This window comes from Parus major, chromosome 24, assembly GCF_001522545.3.
Source record: "Parus major isolate Abel chromosome 24, Parus_major1.1, whole genome shotgun sequence".
NCBI classification, from domain to species: Eukaryota; Metazoa; Chordata; class Aves; order Passeriformes; family Paridae; genus Parus; species Parus major.
Window position 1 is genome coordinate 6339109 of NC_031792.1, and position 21745 is coordinate 6360853.

The following is a 21745-nucleotide window of genomic DNA, read 5'->3' on the forward strand; positions in this document are numbered from 1 at the left end:
TGTGTGACATTCCAGCAGCACCACATCCCATTGCATCCCTACAGAGCTGTGTGACATTCCAGCAGCACCACATCCCACAGGCTTCCAGACACGGAGCAGGGACAAGCAGCTGCACCTCACAAATGCACATCCACAGCCTTACACGAGACACGAGGAAAGCAGAACTTTACCTGTGAAAGGCATCACAGCCCATCAGTCCCGGGGGGATGTATCTGAGGGTGCAGAACAAACTCTATTTATGCTGTGCCTTTTGCAAATTCAAAAGTCAGGCATAATTATTCCCAAGTGTCTCCAGTCATACTGGTAGCTGCCGGGGAGCTCCTCTGTCTCTGCAACATGCTCCTGCTTCTGCCGAAGCTATTATAGACTCCTATAGATATTCCTGGTGGTGAGCCAATGAGATTGTCATTATCTAGCTCCCTCTTCCCACAGGAATACAAGTGGGAAGTGAGATGCAGCATCTGGCTGCTCAGCACTGGAACAAAGAGCCATTTCCCTCTCAGTAGAGCACTAGAGGGGTGAGCTGAAGGCTCAGATCCATCAATATCGGGGAGTTCTGCTCCTCAAGTCAGCATTTTTAACAAAGTAACATTGATTATTTCTGATCCCCGTTGCTGCAAGCATAATGACTTGGTTTACAGTATCTGGGAGACAAGCAGAGACAGAAATACAGCATGAGCCCACAGGGGGAAAAAAAAACAAACTGGGAGACCAGGGAAGAAAAAACATCCCTTAGAAGGGAAAACCATGTAAAATCCATTCAAATTAAGTTGCAGAGGGCAGAATGCAAAAAGGAAAGAAAAAAAAAATCGAATAAAAAATACATATAGGCCACCCACTTATCCTGGTTTAGCTTCCAGAGCATAAGGAGACAGGGAAAATTTTACACATTGCCTGGGCTTCTTTGGAGATTTCTCTCTGTATGTTCTATTGTGGGTATTTTTTAATTGCTTTCAGGAAGAATTGCTAAAGAAAATTAAAAACACTGCAACAGTGAGGCTCAAAACTCTACCTAGCTTTGTTTCTATGGCCAGAAAGAGGAGAGTGAGCCAGCAAAACCTCTCATGCCCAGCTTTAGGGTCCATTAGTTCCAACTGCAGCAGCTCCACATGGATTTTGGTTGCTCTGCTGAAGATACACCATCACAAATTGTTGCTGAATTCCCTGCACTGCAGCACAACAGCCAAAACTCAGCACAGCAAAACTGGAAGACCAGGAAAGACAGGAAAATCACAGAACTCTGCTCTTACTTTTTAACATTCTTCACTTTCATGCTGGCTGTGCTGCCGCAGGAGCGGAGCGGCAGCTCCCCCGGGATGTCCGGAATGTCGGCACCTCTGGCCTGCAGGGAAGGACACAGGAAAAACAAGGAGGTTAAAACATGGCTGGACTCTGCCTGCTCAGCAGGAGCCCCTCTGTTCTGAGTGGGGGTACAAACCTCAGATGTGCTTAAGTTGAATTCTGTCTTTTAACCAGGGAGAATTGACCCTTGGGATGGGGATCAGGGAGGTGACAATTCATTGCTACTTCTGGTTTCTAAAGTGGAGATTTTCAGAAAGGTGGGAGTGAAATAGATATTCCCAAACTCCATACTTGGACTCCTCATTAAGTACCTGATTTTCCAGACATCTGTGCCTTTAGATTCAGGCAGAGGCACTGCAAAAAGCTGGAATGCTCACACAATGGAAAACAAGTAAATGACAGAGCTGGTTATATGTGGAAGGTGAACTTCTAAAATAGATGTTTGAAACTACTGGTCTAATTGCTTGAGGATATTAAAATTCCTTAATCAGTAAAATTAATTTACTTCAGTGAGGCCAGAACTCCAAATTCCCTCCTTTCTGTTCTGTGATACCTTCCCATCCCCTCCTTCCTCCAGCTGCCTTTGCCTAAGCCATGAGCTCTGCTGGGGTTGAATTCTCCATCACAAGGGACAAACACTCTGCCCCATGGGGTTCTCCCACTGTGACCCAGAGGGATGAGGGGCTTCAGTGAGACTGTTATGGAAAGAGCAGTGATCAAACAGCAAGACCAGCACAGACTTCACAAAGACCAGAAAAACAAGTGATGCTGGCAAGAGATTACCCATCAGTGATGTGGGTGACACCAGCTGAATGAGCTTTTTCTGCTTTATACAATGCACTAAAAACGTGAATAATGTCCCAAAGAGGGAATGCTGAACCAAGAGGAAGAAAGGCACTTCAGTGTTACTTCTCTTACAGGCCTGGAACCAAAAAGTATTCCATCAAATCCCTTTTCTAATGACAGGAACAAACAGATAATTGCCCTGATGTTACATCAGTCCCAATGGTTCTAAGCTGGTCCAGCAGATCTCTGAACAGAGTTGGCTCTGTTCCAAAGCTGTGACTGGTAACACAACATAGCTGCATTGGTCTCACCCCACAAACTTTACAGTTGGACCACCACAACCCCAAGCTAGCAGCCCATGTGTGGGATGAACACCAGGACAATCTTTGTCACTCCTCCCTGAAGCTCCCATTTCACCCTGACACAGGCCACCTGTACCTGAGCTTCACCACACCACTGAGAGCTGCAGTGAGTAAGTCATTGTCATTCTCCTTCTTGTTTTCAACTGGTCAACCAGACCAGTGCCAGAGGGAGAGAGGGATTCATCCCACTGAACTCCAGATGCACAGGGGTGAGGCTACAACCACATTATCCATATGAGGGTCCTGCTATAGTCACCAGGAATGCTCTGGTACTTCAGGTCCACTCCCCTGCTTCAGATAATGTAAGGAGAGTCCTGGAATGGTTCGGGTTGGAAGGGACCTTAGGGATCATCCAGTCCCACCCCCAGCCATGGCAGGGACACCTTCCACTATTCCAGGCTGCTCCAAGCCCCATCCAGCCTGGCCTTGGACACTTCCAGGGATCCAGGGGCAGCCACAGCTTCTCTGGGCACCCCGTGCCAGGGCCCCACCACCCTGATAGGGAGGAATTTCTTCCTAACATCCCACGGATGTGGGAATCCATTCCCCTTATCCTGTTGCTCCAGGTCCTTGTCCACAGTCTCTCTCCATCTTCCTTCTCAGCCCCTTCAGCCTCTGGAAGGTCACAATTAGGTCACCCACAAGTTTGTCTTCTCCAGGCTGAACAATCCCAGTTCTCTCAGCCTCTCCTCACAGCAGATCTGCTTCATTCCTCAGATCGTGCTGGTGCCTCCTTTGGACAAAGCCAAGCAGGCTGCAGGAGCACCCACTCCCCCAGACACAGGGCTCCAGGCTGAGCCTGCCTCTGAGGAGATGAACCCCAACAGCTGCAGTCACAGCAGCTGCACCCATCCATCCATCTCCTGGTGCTTCCAGCACTGCCCCTGGCAGATCTCAGAGTGAGCTCCACCCTTTGAGCACCACTGAGTAAGGTTGAGTCCTCTCTCTCCCAGCTGCACCTTCCACAGCCCTGACCACAGCCAGTGCTCTGACCCCACTGTCCCACAGCTCTGCACAACAGGCACAGCCACTCACCAAGGAAAACAGGAACAATATACACTTAAATAAACCTACTCTGGGCTGACTGACTTACTAAGCACATAATCACTTCAGGATGTAATATGCCACTTGTGAGTCTCATTGTGAATTTTAGCATTAAGAGGATCAACAATCTAATAAACCTTACAGGTCTTTTACATAAGAAAATAACTAATTACAAGAATAAAAGTGCCATTCCAATAAGCTGCTTTTGGGCCAAGCTGGATGTGCTTACTTAATTTTCTAAGGAACAGAATTTCTGTAGGAAGAAAAGTAATTTTTCTTCTCCATCAGCAGTAGGAGCTGGTGGGATATAAAAATGGATAAACAATCTGACAGAAAATGTGGGCTTTGAGCCAGTTTGCAGCAGTGGGCAGAGACCTCCCTGGATCTGACTCAAACTAGCACAGGCAAAACTCACACCTCCAGGAGCCTGAAATGCCAGCACCTCTCTTGGAAAAGTTGTATTATCCTCTCCTTCCCAGTGGAGTTATGTCCAAATAGAGCTGGATTTCTGCCTCTCCCATTTCCTGCATCCGGTTAACTGGATGACAGTGACATGCAAGGCAGTAATTAACTCCAGAGGCTTTTCCAATTAGATCTGAGATCCATGGACTGCTGCAGAACAACGATCTCTCCAACGCTCACACTTGAGGCAAAACCACAGAAAGATACAGGCACTGAACTTGTGCAAGCTCAAATCCTTATTAAGAGGTACCAACATGAGAAAAAATACTTGGTGAAGAGACAGGTACCAAAAAATAAACTTAGTGCAATTTTAGAAACTGTATTATTCCTAAATAACCACAACTCCTTTCCATTCAAACCAGACACACAGCTACATAAAATAGATTCTATACACTACTTTGCACCTGTGTTGATGCAAAACTTGGCATATAGCATGCAGGTCACTCTCCCCTCAAAACACAAACAAAACCCTCCAAATGAGATTTGTCATCTTTTGTGCTTTGTGTCACAGTAATTTAATTTTAAAAATAATTTTGAAACAGTTGGATTATTTACATCTGAAAATGAGCTACCTGGCATCATCAGTGGCTTCTTACTTCCCTATTCTCTATGCATCACTGTGCTGAGGAAACCTGGTAATTGCAGAGCAAATCTGTTTATGCAAATTGCTTAGTCCCATTTTCACAGCTGAATGTCACTGCTGTATCAATCTGCTCTGGTCCAAAACTTGGTAAACAAATTAGAGCTCAACCCACAAGTCAGAGAATTGATTTATCAGGAATCTCAGCTTCTTACCTTTGCAGGGAAGGCTTTGGAGCGACACCACTTCACCAGCTTGCCCTGAACCAAAGAAATTCTCCTTCCAAAAGCTGCATTTGTATCAGTAGTAGTTGAGACAATATTGCAGAAAGTCAGTATTTTGTCACAGATATCTGCAGGGATTGCCAGGCAGGGAGATCTCACTAAACCCTTCCTCTAGGGAGGAGGAAGAACGCCTGTCCAGCCCTCCCATGGATCACAGGATCACAGAATTGTTAAGGATGGGAAAGGCCTTTAAGATCAAGACCATCACTCGCTGCCACCACTGTGCTCACCACTAAACCATGTCCTAAGGCACCACATCCACACGTTTTTTGGACACTTGCAGGGACAGTGACTCCACCCCTGACCTGAGCAGATGTGTCAGGGCTGGACAGCCTTTCCAGGAAGAAATTTTCCACAATATTCAACCTGAGCCTCCCCAGGCACAGCTTGAGGTCATTTCCTCCTCCTCCTGTCCCTGTTCCTTGGGAGCAGAGCCTGAGACTCCCTGACTGTCCCCTCCTGGCAGGGAGTTGTGAAGAGCCAGAAGGTCCCCCTGAACCTCCTTTGCTCCAGGCTGAGCCCCTTCCCAGCTCCTTCAGCCTCTCCTGCGGCTCCAGCCCTTTTCCCAGCCCTGTTCCTTCCCCTGGACATGTTCAAGTGCTCCTCCTAATCTCCCTGGGAATCCAAAAGTGGAATCTGAGAGCTCTCACAAATCAGGCTGTTTAGCTTTAAACATTCGAAATTTCGTCTTTTTATTTATAGACATGATTTAGAGAACTTCAGCTTTGTGCTCTCTAGCACATAAAACCTCAGTCATAAATAATTTATATCTAACGATTCCACAGCATAATATGAAAGGATTTTCTCCTAAAAAGTCTCCTTGCATTTATCAGAAAACATGTCAACCTGTCTCCCTCACATGCAGAGACATAACACAATCTGAAAATATGTGTAAAACACAACAGTCCAGTGAACACAACATGATGAAGTTTCCATCCTGGTATCCTTGACAGTGGAGAATATTGAACCAGGGCAGAACCCACAGCCTGCTCCTTCTGACTTACTCTGAGATGCACAAGAAAGCCTGGAATGCCACCAGTAATCCCATAGCTGGTTTTCCACAGGACTACAGAAAGACCCAGAGGCCTGAGGAGGCACCACAGATACACCTTGGCAGGTAGCTGAATCCAGGAGAGATTTCTGAAAGCAGGAATTTAATCCAAGGTTATCACAAAGCAAGAATAACTATTAAACAGGCACTAACATTTATTCATTTTCCACTGTGAGTCTCTCACCAAAACCGGTTTGGAGGAACCAGATTGCTCTGGATTCTGTCAGCACATGGCCTTCTTTCTAAAAACAGCAGAGCTGATTCCAAATGCTGCTTGGTTTCCATGACAGTCTTTCCTTTACATCATCTTCATTTCCCCTCAATTTTCTTGAAAGGAAAAAAATACAAAGAGAGGGGAAAAAACCTAAACCCCCTTTAGAGCTCTCAAAAACCCTAAAGCTTTGCTTCAGTTTTACTTCTCTGCTGGAGAACAGCAGGGAACAGCAATATTGTTTCAGGAGAAGTCATTACTCTGTAGGGAGCAGTAATTTCTTCACTTGGCATGAGGAGGAATGAAGAGGTCTGAAGTGGGTGCTCATGTACAAGGACATCAGTAGCTACCCCAAATTTTGAGTATCACCTCAGTACACAGAGCTGGCTCAGCATCCACTCCATCAGAAAGTTTGCTCTGCAGCACTATAAAGAAAGTGTCCTCCAAAAATCCTTGCTCCCTCTGAGGTAGAAGGTGATGGCTCCATCAGCACCTGCTCTCAGGAATTACTGCCCAGGAGCTTGCCTGGAGCACAATGAAAGAAGAAATGTGGTGCATCTCAGCTTTGACCCCACAGCCTTTAATACACTCCAGGGAGACAAAGTTCTCTCTGCTCTTCCTTCAGATATTGTGACAACTGCCCTAGTTCTCCACAATAAATAAATAAACACAGGAAAGGGAGAATGCTCCACTAAACTGAAAGTCACCATGTTCGAGTTGCTCCATATAGTTGGGAAAGGTCCCAATTCCACAGCATTTACCCCTAAAAGGACTAAGATGTACTGAGCACAGCAAGGCTACAACTGGGTCACTGTTTTGAATGGTAGTAATATATGGGAATGGATGAAGAGACAACATTCACCCCAAAATGTCAGAGGTACAGGGGCAACATGATGGAAATGCAAACATTTGCCAAGTTCTTCATGTTACCACTTTCCATGAATTCATTTAGTGGAATCAAATAATTTCTTCAGTATTTTCATACTGCATGGTCCTGTCATGTTAGCACACTGCAGCTACATTTTTCAGAGCTGCTTAAGATATTTGTACACATTTAAAATAAAGAAGCAAGACCTGGTTTAGGTCTGACAGTGCCATCTTAAACAAATATATGTGCTTACAGCAACTTTACCAAAGATGTTAAAAATAACATTAAATATACCCCTCCAATTCTGCATTTCTTAATTGACATGGGAGGTTGTGGTCTCCTCATCCCTGGAATTGTTCCAGGCCAGGCTATAGATGGGGCTTGGAGCAACCTGGGATAGTGGAAGGTGTCCCTGTTCATGGCACAGGGTGGAACTGGATGGGCTTTAAGATCCCTTCCAACACAAACCATCCTGTGATTCTGTGATTTTAAGGATCAATCCTGTGCTGTTCATGTTCTCATCAGCAGAGTGCAGCACAGGCACATTCAATAACACCCAGTACAGGATGCTGTCCAGGATGAGAAACACTGGAACCTTTTAAATTTTATATTTTTTTTCATTGAAGTCATCACTCAGCTCCTTCTTTAGTGAAAATATCCTTTCTGGCTGGAGGGGTGCTTTAGGTGCAGAGCTCAAGGTGAGGATGGGTTAAGTATTCAGAGGTAGTACTGACATTTTAATTTTGCTCTCAGTTTGGGGACTGTAAAATGTAGAGAAGCACTCACCCAGCCAGAGATGCCTTTAAAGTCTCATGGCAACAGAGATAATGGGATAGAGAAAAGGAGTGAAAAAATGACAAGTGCTTACAGTAAGGAAACTTTGAACACTGGCAATGCACATTCTTAATCCCATGTCTAGGAAATCTGCATTCAGTAAAGACATTTGAATGTGCACCATTTTGTGAGTTTAAAACTTTTAATTCCATTTTCCACATTCCCAATCCTGAATTGCTCCAACTAGCACTTACTTCATGGCATATATAAAAGAGAATTCTCTTTTTTTTAAAGGACCACATAGAATGTGTTTTTTCTACTCTCAGCATCTCCACTAAAAAGGGGAGGGGATGGGGCGGAAATAAGAAAAAGCAAAAAAAAAAAAAACAAAACCCCAACACCTCAAAGTATTGCCATGAGCTGGCAAATCCAGGGAAACCTCTCATTCTGCAGACTCAGCATCACAGAGGAGTTAGTCCAGGGCATCCATTCAGCATATTTTAAAGGATCAGCCTGGAATGAGCAAAGAACAAATTCTTAATTGTTTGTCCACTGTGTTTTTAAATAAAGATCTTCAGCTCATGGATGTGTGGTTAAAACCTTCTCCAGCTCCCATGTAAAACCAGTGAAGTGGAATCCAAGACATGGAACAAGCAGCTCGGCAGCTCTGGGCTCCTCTTTGGCACTGCCACTGTCACTGTGACCAAATTCACCTCTGCAAAGCAGCAGATTTTGTACCACAGTAACATTTCCCAAGTGAGCCTTAAAGAGACACAGGGATTTTCACTAATTCTCTGCACGTGAATCCAATACACCCAAGGGGTACTGGTGATTTTCAGCAACACAATCTCACACTTGTGATTTCCTTCACAGAATCCATAGCTTTAGGGCTAAAAGGGATGCACCAAGCACAAGTGAATGGTCAGCTACTGGGGGCAGCATTAGCATGATAACTCCCTGACAGCCTTAAGTTTGGGTCTGACATTCCTCCAGTGAAGCCTGATTACCATTCCCAAAGCCCTGGGCCCAGGAGCTGCAGGGTACAGTACACAGCCTCACACAACAGCCCAGTGGCTCAGGAATGCACTTGCTTTAAGAACAAAAATCCCACATACAATATGCGTGGGAAAGCTAGCCAGGGTTAGAGTCCTGCTTCTGGTGCAGCCTACAAAATAAATTATAGAGAAAAGCCACAGAAACATCCAACAAGAACAATACTTTGGATTCCAGTTTCTTGTGGATAAAGAAAAGACCCCAAAGATCCCAGCTACTGTTTGAGGATCCTAATAACGGCTTAGATATAAAAGGACAATTGGAGCTTTGGGTTATTATGGTAGAAAGCAATTTCTCATCACATAAAATCCAACAGAGATGGATTCAGGCTCAAACAAGCAGATCCCACTTGGGTAAGTCCCCTGGCTGAAGCCAGTGATTATGCAAATAACAGTGTGATGTTATGTTATAGGTATAAATTGGATTAGCAACTCAGGAGTTGTCCCAGTGCAACAGCAGCAAGGATGGGGAAGCTGGAAAAAACAGCAGCCTAATGTTCAACCCCAGCATCTGAGTCAGTACAATTAACAGGAATTTATATTTTTCTGTGCTAAGCCTACCTGGGATCAGCTTTTGTTTATAGAAAAGAGCTGTTTCCAATGGCATGAGCACAAAACTGGGATCCACTGCACTCCTGGCATAAAGCCCTGTGACAACACAGCAATGTGAGGAATGTGTCTGCCTGTAGCATGCACTTTATACCATAAAATTCTGACCAACACAACAAAAGAGTCACTTCACTGACTCTGTCCAAGGGGACAGGGAAAGTTTGGCCTGGGATCACAAACCAAGCTCCACAGTCTGGGCAAGACTCCTCACTCCTGCCTGCCCACCAGGAAAGGTGATGTGCTTGAAACAGAAGGTAACACTGCTCTAGAAATGACCTGGTGTCACTCAGGTGAGGTCAGAACAGGACACTTGATGCAGCAAGAGCTGGGAAGGTGAATGCTTTGAGGGCTGGAGCCCCTCTGCTCTGGAGCCAGGCTGGGAGAGCTGGGGGTGCTCACCTGGAGAGGAGAAGGCTCCAGGGAGAGCTCAGAGCTCTGCCAGGGCCTGAAGGGGCTCCAGGAGAGCTGGAGAGGGACTGGGGACAAGGGATGGAGGGACAGGACACAGGGAATGGCTCCCAGTGCCAGAGGGCAGGGCTGGATGGGATATTGGGAAGGAATTGTTCCCTGGCAGGGTGGGCAGGCCCTGGCACAGGGTGCCCAGAGCAGCTGGGGCTGCCCCTGGATCCCTGGGAGTGCCCAAGGCCTGGATGGGGCTTGGAGCAGCCTGGGACAGGGGAAGGTGTCCTTACCCATGGCAGGGGTGAGACTGGATGTGCTTCTAAGGTCCCTTCCAACCCAAACCATTCCATGATTTGATGAATAATCTGTGCCCTGGCAACTACGGTATTTGATCAAAACCCAGCAAACACTGTGCAGCTTTACACCAACACAGCAGTGACCAGTACTGTGCAGCAAGGCAGAAATGTAGGGAATTATTTAAACAAAAAATTCAGGCTAATGATTACCAACATCTTCAGGGAATAATTCATCGTTTTCTAATTAAGGAGGCTGAATCATGGCAAAAAAAACCCCCAAAACATTAATGCCTACAACCTTTTAGAAAGACAAACTGACACGATTTGTTTGTCTCTTGGGCTTAAATTGGGGTGGGGAATGGAAGGGGATGGATAAGAAGACTGTTTATATCCTTCAAAAACTGTTCCATCTTTTCCTGCATTAAGGCAACTAAGAAGACATGGACACTGATTTTTCTTTAAAGAAAAGAAAAGCGCCAGTTAAAATGAACTGCTTATAAATAAGAGAATTCTTTTCATTCCTAAATGTTCCACCTTATTTTAAGCAGCTGGGACTAGGGAAAAATGATTGACAGTAAATAAATTATAAGTTTCATCTCCCAAATAAGTACATTTCAAACAGCTGTGGCATTTCCTGTAATCTGACAACAAAACAGGCATAGAAAGAGATTAGCTTTGGAACAGAGTGGGATGGAAAGAGGTGGAGGGTTGTGACAGTATAATCCTGACTCCAGAGCTCAGGATAGGGAATAACCTGAAGTAACAACAACAGTATCCCTAGCACCACCATCAACAGCAGCTGCTGGCTGAGCCAGAATTAGGAAAGAAATAACAGAGTGCATTAAAATTGGTGATAATGGTGCACAATAAACTGCACTGATCCACTGTTAGCAAATTCTAAAGCATTCTTCCATTTTGCTGTATAGAAACAGACCTTCAAACAGACATTTACCAAAGATAGTTTGGATGTCCTGGCTCACCACTCTAAGTGCCAGAGTGCACACACTGGGAAGGCTGTAAATGTAACCAGAAACTATTGCTGCTCTTGCCTATGAAAACTGATTGCTAGGAGTTAATACTTCCTGCCAAAAATACAGTATCCACTCTGGATTAATTGAACTTATTTAATTAGCAAACCCAAATGGAAGCCAATGTGCCAATTAAATGATTGCCCAAATTTCCAAAGATTCTTGGGGACAAGCTCTGTGCTGGGAGCCAGCCTGTGGAATGAAAAGGCCCCTCTAACCAAGAGGCAGAGAAAGAACCTCACACAGCAACAGAAACCCTTGCCAAAAGCTTAATGAGGGAAAATTATTCTAGATTCATGCAGCAGTAACAAGGGAAAACAAGTTATGTGGATTGAAAAGGAAATACAGTTCACTGGTGCAATGCCAGACCAGAATTGCTTTGACCAAAATATTATTGCACCTGATGCCTGCCTGGTGTGCTGGCCTGTCCCAAAACATTTGTACCAGATCAATGACTGTGTTGTCCACATTTCCTGGACTCCCACTTCTATCCCACCCTTACCTCAGTTACCCCTGTTCCCCAGCCTGAGCTGCAGCAATTCACATGAAAATGCTGCCTGGTGCCGGACACAGAAGGCAAACTGCAGCTCCTGCAAGTTTAACACAGTTCTGACTCACTAATTCAGGCAACTCAAGGGCTTTGAGGACCTTCAGCAGCACAAAACCAACCTCCAAATCTACAGGGAAAATTTTCCACAGCATTCAAAGCAGTGACTCCTCAGACTCAGAGCCAGAAGCCAAATGCTGGAGGACTTAGGTGGAGAACCACCTAGGTCAGGCTCTGATGCTGTCAGAGCTCATGGTGAATTTGGACAACACCCTCAGCACAGGGTGGGATTGTTGGGTCCTTGGCCCTCCTGTTCAGGGTCAGGAGTTGGACTCAATGACTTGGGGGTCCCTTCCAGCTCAGGAGATTCCACAGTTCTAAAGTCCATTTCTACTGAATTGTCCAAGCCCTTCAAAAAATAGCAGAAAAACTCCACAATTTCAGCTTCGTATCTCCTAAGACTTCCCCTTGCACTTGAGAGCTTAAAATTTTGGATTTTTAAAAAGTACTTGTAGCTGGGCACTCAGAGTTCAAAAGCACATTTTTCCCCAAGAAATTTCTTCCATGATGTGGAACCCATCTGAGAACAGGATCAGCCTGACAAAACTCTGTCAGTGACTTCAGAGCTCCCAATCACATCCTCAGCTGTAAAATTCTGGTGTTGATTCACACACATACAAAACATGAAGAGACACAGGGAAATAAAATCTAAAATATCAATTTTAACATTTTTAAGAGTATAAGAGCTACATATCTCAGAAGTTAAAATTAGATTATTTCAGTAAATCCCTCTTTGGAAATCACTACAGCCTACAGGGAGAAGCAAATGGAGTCACCACATTCCTTTTTTATTCAGATTTTTCCACAGCTCCTGGAAGAATTCATGTTAGCCTGCACCAGAAGCAGGCCCGATGTTTTGTGAATTAAAAACCAACCAATGAAGCAATGCTAATTAAAAAAAGAAGCCCCTAGTATTCTATTTTTGGCATCTATTCTTGCAGAAGCCCCACTCAAGACCTGGGGCAGAACTGGCCAAATGCTGTACAAAGAATGAGAAACAAACACTGAGGACATAAAAATCTTTCTTTAAACCCTCACAATGCACTCATCTCTGCACACATTCATAATTGCATTTAAAAATAGTTTTCTCCTTGCTCATGTCCCAGATTTAACAGTGATATATCGAGGTCTCATTAAAAGGACTTTATTACCTTCACAAGCCAGTACCTTCCCTATCTGGCAATAAATGCTGAAAATACTACAGATCTCAAAATCCCTCTGACCTAAGAACTAAGATTATTCCAGGGACTTCACAGGACAGGCTCTAACTCTGTGCCTTTCTAAAGCATTTACAGGCTTGCTTTTCTCCTAAGAAAATTCCATCAGCATAAGCATAAAATGATGATGGGTACCAACTGCAGCTGCTGCCTTCTTGTGCACTTTTCAAATTCACTGATTCATCACAGTTTTCTAACTGCAATTTAGAGGTTCCCCTTTTCTAGGCACCCTGTTTGTTCTTCATGAGTAACACCTGACTCCAGCTGTCACCCCTGTAATGAACAACAGAACTCCCAGATCCTGTGAGGTACCAGCCAGAAGTGCACAAGCAGAAAAAGAAACCTTCCATGGGCTTAGAGACATATTCTGAAGGCTTCCAAAGCTGAAGGAATTGAAAAACTGCAAGAGAAGTGATTTTTTTTTAGAAGTACATAGAGAATCACAGAAAGGCATGAGTTGGAAGGGACCTTAAATCTCATCTTCTCCTGCCCCTGCCATGGGTAAGGACACCTTCCACCATCCCAGGCTGCTCCCAGCCCCATCCAGCCTGGCCTTGGGCACTCCCAGGGATCCAGGGACAGCCCCAGCTGCTCTGGGCACCCTGTGCCAGGGCCTGCCCACCCTGCCAGGGAACAATTCCTTCCCAATATCACATCCAGCCCTGCCCTCTGGCACTGGGAGCCATTCCCTGTGTCCTGTCCCTCCATCCCTTGTCCCCAGTCCCTCTCCAGCTCTCCTGGAGCCCCTTCAGGCCCTGGCAGGGGCTCTGAGCTCTCCCTGGAGCCTTCTCCTCTCCAGGTGAGCACCCCCAGCTCTCCCAGCCTGGCTCCAGAGCAGAGGGGCTCCACCCTGGAACATCTCTGTGGTCTCCTCTGGACTCACTCCAGCAGCTCCACAACCTTTTCTGAGTTTATTCCCCTGATCTCCAGCATTAGGTGAATGCAGCTTCATGTGGCACCTTTCTGTGTCAGCACATTTGCAATGGGTGCACAAATGAAGATTTTTGTATTTCTCTGAGCATTTGAATCCTGCTTCCCCACAAAATTTAGACAAGTGGAAGCCAAAGGCATCAGGAACAGAGTCTGTAAGCACAGCAGCCTGGTGGGGGGAGAGCCACTGGCTCAGTGCTCTTAAACAGTGCAACTCCCTGAACTCATGAAGAGGGGAAGGGAGTAACTCAACAGGTCAGTAATGTGGTAAATGTAATATTAAGCACAAGTATCAATTTATGCTACAATTATTGCAGGCTGGGGACAGTTGTTTTGTAGGCTCATGTGAGAAATATTATATAAAGGCTCTTTCACAACTTCATTTCTTGTAACTCAGAGCACTCAGCAGGACCTGACAAGGAAAAGACACCCCTTTCCTTTAAAATAGCATTACTGTCTTGGAGAAATGTTAGAAAATCCATAAACTTCAATTTTCCTTGGCTCACAGGGCTTTGCAGCCCCAGAACTCAGAAGTGTTCTATGAAGAAAGTCAATATCATCAGCTGCATTTTCTGAAGTGGAGCAGAGGCAGAAATCCCGAGATGTGTGAAGGTTACCCAGCAGGTGCAGCACAGTGGGAATTGGGGGCTGAGACAGAAAAAATGTGCCTAATATACCCAAATTCTAAAAATACAGAGCATGAGTCGGGGGGGAATACAAAATATAGCAATGCTTGAGGAGCACACAGGCAGCTGCCTCATTACCCAGCTCCTGGGAACTCTGTTCAGCCAGAGCTGCCTCTCCTTCAGCCTGGACCTCACCTACAACACAGAATTGCACCAGAAATACTGAGGAAAAGATGTCCCATCCCTGGAAGTGCCCAGTGCCAGGCTGGAGCACCATGGGATAGTGGAAGGTGTTCCATGTCCATGGCAGGGTTGGGACAGGATGAGCTTTATAGTCTCTTCCAACCCAAACCATTTCACAATCCTGGGATTCCCCACACACAAACCAGGTCTCCAACACAGGATCATTTGTTCTCCTGCTAAACCATAAACACAAAACAGTGTTAAAAAGCAGATGAAAGTATAAATAATAAACCAAAGAAGACAAAAGAAGTTGCATCAAACAAAGGACTGAAGCTACTCAGGTGCCCAGAATGAACTAGCAATGACAGAAACATTAAAAATAAAGAATTTCTATAACTTTATATTTACAGTATAGGAGGACGTTCAACCTCCACACATTTAGAAATACCTTCAGTTTATTTCTTGTTAAGAAAAAGCTCTGGAAACAAAGCACTTATATCAATTAATAATAAGCCCTTTGAAAAATATTATGGATAAAAGTGGGGAGGAATAGTAGGACAACTTGTTCGTGTATAAATTCATAAATTGACTTTTCTTAATAAAAGCATGTACAGATGCAAAGTTCAGGAGACAAGTTCCAGGAGTCCCCCAGCTCTCCTCAGTACCCCTTGTCTCAGCCTTTGCCAGGTGAAATTCATCTGAGATGACAAAGGCTGGTGCCTGTCAGGGCTCCAGCAGCAGCCAGGGGAACCAGTGGAGGGAACAACTTCTCCATTCCCTGGGGGCTGGGGCTTCAAGCAGCAACAAAATCTAAAATCTGCATCTCCAACGATCACTAACCACATGTTAGATGTACTGCTACACTCTGAAACAGTCACACACCATGGAAAGAGAAACCTCTGGGACAAGGCTGAAACAGAGGCTGCTAAGAATGCAAAGTGAAGGAACAGAGTGAGGGAAGAAACCTCAGGCTTCAAGTGATCAGGGAAAAAGAGGAATACTGAAGATATGCTGGTTAAACAGAGGAAAGTGTCAGTGCTGAACAAGGTCCTGCAAATATTTACATGTAAATATTGCCCCTGACTGGAGGTAAGGCAGAGGTTGGAAGTGGAAATTTGATTTGCTCAACATAGTAAACACAAGCAGGAGAGGTTTTTCTTCCCCCTCTTTACACTGTATTCAGAGGACCCTGAGATCAAACCAACATTGTGAGCACAAATCCAGCCACTCTAAATACAGATTCAGTAGCTTCACTGTTCTTCATCACACCAAGTCACTGTGCAGCAATCCCAGCTGGGAATTTCCCTGTTTATTATACTCTGAATCTCCTCTCCACTGGACCAGTCAGTTTTGGCATTGCTTGCACATAGCTAAGCAAGAGAACAAATTCCAAAACGTGATTTAATTGGGCAATGAGAGGAGCATGATGCAGGATAAAATAAAATAAACACTGAGCACTGTCCATGAGCACAACAGCCTCAAGCAGGTGAGCATTCCTTTCACTGCAAATCAATCAGGAGAAAAAAGCAACACAAAATGAAATATGCCAGGAAAGCTGTGTCACAGGTGAGGACACTGAATTGCAGCCTGACAGCTCTGAGACACACCTGGAGGTCACAGACAGCAGTGAGGTGTCACACAATGACTCCCACCAGACTCCACAATGTGGGAAGCTCCAAGCTGGGAGCAGGTGCTGCTGCCTGAGCAACCCTGATGGGAACTGACAGTGCTCCCAACTGTGGCCAAGGTGGAGAGAAGGCAAAAACAGCCACACATGAGGAAGAAAAAAAATTACAAAGTGAAAAGCACAAAAATTGACAGGCTGAGAGAGCTGGGTGTGTTCACCTGGAGAAGAAAAGGCTCCAGGGAGAGCTCAGAGCCCCTGCCAGTGCCTAAAGGGGCTCATAAATAGGCGGGTGAGAGACTTTATACAGGCAGAGGGTGACCAGACACAGGGAATGGCTTCCCACTGCTGAGGGCAGGGATAGATGGGATATTGGGAAGGAATTGTTGCCTGTGAGGGTGGGGAGGCCCTGGAACAGGGTGCCCAGAGAAGCTGTGGCTGCAAAAACCCCCATGTATATTAAGGTCATCTAGTTGTCTGTGGCCCACTGCCCAACTGAGTGCCTCCTCTGAGATGAGAACAGCACCTTTGCATGTGATTTTTTGCAGCTCTGGTCCCTCTGATGTCAGGTTTGCTCTCAGGCTGAGGTTTTATTTATGTAGACTGAGCCAGCATTTTGCTAAAATCTCATTCTTTCACAATGCTGTATGCTTCAAAGAGCATGTTTTTACAAGAAGTTCCCTTCATGCTCTGAAGTCTTGCTGAAAAAGAGGTTAATGCAGACTGAAATCGTCATGACATAATGGACCTTTTAATTGGTTACGAGACCTGCTTTGGGGCAGAAGAGTTGTGAAAGCTCCTTCCCTCTTCTTGACAAACTGCCAGAGGAAAGGAAGCATTTTAGCCTTGTTCAAAGTACTGTGCAATCCATTTAAAAAGCTGAAACTCAGGGAGTATAAATGGAATAGAATGGAAAATAAAGGGAAGAGAAGATGTAGCCCAGGTGTTTTACCATGGCGCTGAGTGTCTCCTCCCAGTCCGGCCTCTCTCTGGGGTGGATGCTCCTCTGCAGCTCTGGAACAAAGTCATCTTCTTCTGCATGGACAGAGGACTTCATCATTCTGGAAAGAAGGACAGAAGCTGGATATTCAGTAACAATTCCTAGGTAATCTCACACCCAGTCTGTTACACTGCTCAGTTAAGTGACAACATAAAATGATTTTACACATCCAGAAATCCCACGCAGTCCTGAGCTTCTCCCACTTCCTCATTATACAAGCAGGACAAGAGTGTAAATCTGGTGGAGGGAAATCTGCACTTCCTAACCAATCAGTAGATAATTTTGTTTAATCACTGCACAATTTGCAAGTCTTGCAACACAGAAAAATGCAGAGGAGGGATTTTCAGTCCACTTCAGAAAAATGTCTCCTATTGCCCAGGCAAACGGCAAGAGAAACACACACTGTAGGGAGAAACACACCCATTTGATTCCTCCTCCTTTCAGGAGATTTTGCCTGAAATGGGGATAACAGTTTCCAAATCTTAAGAGTCTGACTCCACATGCCAAGGCCTGATCCATCAGTGCTCATCCTTTCCTGATTCTATCTGAAGAGTGAGCACCTCAAGTCAGCCTGATGTGACCAAGTGAAACTTTTCTTCAGATAAGGAGCTTTCTTCAGATAAGGTCTTCCAAATCCCCTGTGAAGGCTATTCCAAGCCTGCATAGAGATCAGAGGCTCAAAATGAAAACTGAGAAAGAATTCATAAAGGCTCCTCAGCCCCTCCACATGTCAGCATTCTGTAGGTATGTATTTTTTTTTTCACTTTCTGTTTGTATAAATGTGCCTTTGTAGAGACTACAGTGAAGACTTGAAAGAACCAAAGGCCTGTTCAAAGTCTAGTGTCACCCATTCCAGTTTCATTAAACATAATATTCAGGCTGTTATTCCCTTAATAGATCACCACTTATGTATTTAGGATAAGCTTTTTGATAATCAGCAGTGCAAAGGCATAGGCAAAAAGAGCTGGTTTTTAACTCTACTCATTTATGCACCACTTGACTGAAACACGCCTGCTGAAAGCCATTTAATGAAACTCCTTTGCTTCAGATGTGAAGTTCTGAAACCCCAACATGCTGCCTGACACAGGGCCAAATCATTTAACTCTGCTTTGTTCTCTCCAAGAGGGTTAAGGATGAAGTAATTAAGACTGCAGTTAATGGCACGGCCAGGTTAGGAATTACAGCCTGTATAATTTCATCCCCAGCTTTGTTATCATATTTCTGCTCCAATAAAAAACCTATCCCAGAAAAAATAAACCTCAAAACTGAAAGTCACAATGCCCCAGGGAAATGCTGCTCACTGGGTCTGTCATCATTCCCACCCTAAAACATCATCCACTGTCCTCAGGAGGGAAAGAGTGCACCCACCTGGGGAAAGCTGCAGTGAGATGAAAAAAGTCTGTATGAAAATACCATGATTTAGAATACAGACATGTAATGTCAGCTCAGAAAGGAGACCCTCACCTTTGCAATAGATGTTTAAAATAATTTGAAAGACGAAAAATTTGCTGCTTCAATTGTCCTTTGCATATCAAGAGGAGGAGACCTGGCCTCACAGCCCCAGCTCCACCACAGGAGAGGTTTCCCCCTTAATTTAAAGCAAAGGAAACAAAGTTGTGCAACTCAGAAACAAGATATTATAAATAAATAAATAAGAAACCTCAACTTTTTAAATCAATGTCATGATTTTGAAAAATGCTCAATACAGTTTTCCTGAGGATTTCTAGATGTTGGGGCTTGACCATATTGCAGCTGAATAAAAAGATCCTAAACAAATTATCCCACAGAGTGTCAGTCTTAATTCCCTGAGGTGATGGAATGGAAGGAAGGGTGATGTGATCAAGACCCACCTTCTCCAGGAGTTAAAGCTGCTTATCAAAGTGCTTCTTTTTACAGCTTATCAAAGTTCTTACTCAGTCTAAAGACTTGCAAACAACAGGACTGCATTTACAGCTTTATCAGCATTCAGGAGAACAACTGGATTCCCTACAGGGCTCCTCTGGCAATTCCTGCCAGGTGTCTCCTCTGAAATGTGTTGGCTGAAGTGGTGAGAGTGAATGCAGAGGATAGCATGTCCTATTTCAAATAATCCTGGGAATCAGGCACATGTTCAGGGTCTATTCCCTCACACTGGATCAACATGGACGTCACAGCACACAGGTCTTTTTATCACACTCCAATCTATTTATTCACATTATTTCTTTAATCTATGTCTATAAAACTTCCACAATAAACTCTTCACAAACTCTTCCCACTGAGATCCCAAAATGCAGTCCCATTTTTCTTTCTGTGAAGGTGTTCAGGACTTTTACTGCAAATTGGAAAAGCTCCACATGCAAAATTGAGCCTTTAAAACAGTCAATTCTTTGAGCTTTTGCCAGACTTAGAATATTCTGCTGCTGAGGGAAATTCAAATTTGGTCACAACATCACAGAAATAAGGGAAACGATACTGAACATTTTCTCTCTGACACAATTATCAGCGCTTGATAACCATCTGTGCACCCTTATTAATTTTTAATAGCCACTATTTAATTCCATGCCATCTGAGACAGAGAGCAAGGAAGGCTGAAGATGCTGCAGGTAATAGTAGTCCTTTATGGATTAAGTCTGGCAGCTTTTTCCTGTCCATCAGTGGCCTGGATGAAGGAAAATAACTTTGTGAACTTGCAGCAATGAAACAGGAAGAGGAGCATGGGGAGAAGGGGGGGAGAGTAGGAAGAAAAGCAGCTTCTGAACTCTCCTTTTTACGTTTCCTCCAGGCATGTAAAACCTCAGAACAACAGCTGGGGAAGGAGCTTTCCTACCAGCTGGGCATAGGGAAAACCCTGGCCTCACCCCAAGACAAGCTTGGACTATTATCTCTAGGTGTAATCACATTCACATATTTTTATATGCATGTGCATTATGTATATTTGACATTCTTTTAATTTATATAATAAATAAATAGCACAACATACATATGTCTGATTCACCACACGTGTCAAACTGTGACAAGACAGATTGTCTTGTTTCTGCCAGGGATTCTTTTCCACAGGAGAGGAAAACACCTCAAATACCAGAAGCACTTACACAAAACACTGACACATGGATCTTGTAAACACTAAAGGTCAAACCAACTAAAGGAGCTGCTCTATAACAGCTCCACTTGGATATATATATTTGGGGAAGATGTAAATGAGTGAGAAGTCACTAAAAAATGTAATCCTGGCCATTAGAATAGAAATATAATTTTATTTAAAATGCCACTTCCTCAACCTCTCAGCAGCACTGAAATATGACACTGTTATATTAATAAAAGTTCTATTTTAAGCCATTAAGCAATTTCTCTGCAGATGAATGAACCCTTCTTCATTGTAAATTGAGAACCAAATGTACTGGAACAAATGTTTACAGGACATTTCACAAAAGGCCCAGCCCACTTTCACACCCACCTTTTGAAGTTCTCTAGTAGGTTGGGTTGATTAATTTAGTTAGAACTTGTATATTTGTACAGGACACAAGTCCATTGAGAAAACATCTCATGTCTTTTTCCACTTTTTCAAATCCAATTAGCTGCTCCCATAATTTTTAAAATATCAGAAATTAAAACCCTCTGATGCCTTATCAAGCATTAAGTCCTGCCTGCTCACACTAGGTTGTGTCACAAGCCAAGAAATGCCTACAGGAGATCTGCAGGGTGATTTGTATTAAGTAAACTTTATCTCAGGTAAATGTAAACTTTGTATTAAATAGGTGAATATTCAGCTTGATGTCCCTAAACTCTACAATTATTGCTTGTTTATAATATTGTAAATTTTAAATACACTTTCACTAGACAAGAACCCCCCCTATGGCTTTTAAAGAGTCCCACATTCACACATCCAACTGTTTGCATAAGAAAGAATCACAAAAGGGGGGTTTGTGGAAAAGAGCACCTCAAGTTAAACAAGAACATATCTCTTAAAACATTGTGGGACTCCTACAAGAGTGTCTGTTCCTGTTATTCAGGTTCTTTGGCACACCCCAAAGCCACAGCAGAGGAGTAACACAATTGTCATGGTTTTGGTGCCACTCCAGTTAATGGCTGGACACAGGATAGTGACAAATTCCTTCCTGAGGTGTGAGAGCCATGCCAGGCTCCTGTCAGAGTTAACTGGCTGCCTGGCCCATCCCACTTGGACAGGCAATGCATTCTTTAGATTAAATGCCAAATATGATTTGGAGTTGTTCTCCTCCTTGAGGACATCAGGCACTGCAGCTTCTCCTGGCTGCTTCCCCCACCAGTGACTTTTCTTCCTGACCTCCAAGCGAGTGGTGAGAGCTGATGAGAACTGATTTACTCGTTTATTTATTATTTCTATTACACCATTGTGCCTGGAGATTGCTCCCCTGATGGAAAAGCACAGCTCTGCCCTACGGAACCAACAATTCAAGAGGATTTAGAGCTCCACAGAAAGCGATGTTTT

At 44.3% G+C, this 21745-nt stretch overlaps 1 protein-coding gene across 5 annotated transcripts in view; it reads right to left on the bottom strand.

Annotated features, from left to right (window-relative positions):
* ARHGAP32 (Rho GTPase activating protein 32) overlaps nucleotides 1-21745 on the bottom strand; it is a 236175-nt gene that overhangs the window by 127394 nt on the left and 87036 nt on the right. For 3 of the 5 annotated variants that reach the window (XM_015649713.3, XM_019008920.2, XM_019008921.2), the window contains exons 2-4: nucleotides 17251-17359; nucleotides 1251-1342; nucleotides 171-212 (exon numbers count right to left, since the gene is read on the bottom strand). In XM_015649713.3, coding sequence (XP_015505199.1) covers nucleotides 171-212; nucleotides 1251-1342; nucleotides 17251-17358 — 242 coding nt within the window. In that variant the 5' untranslated portion in view covers nucleotide 17359. Of the gene's footprint in view, nucleotides 1-170; nucleotides 213-1250; nucleotides 1343-5824; nucleotides 5901-17250; nucleotides 17360-21745 lie in introns of those variants that run through there. The other 2 variants (XM_015649714.2, XM_015649712.3) reach the window with 2 other exon arrangements.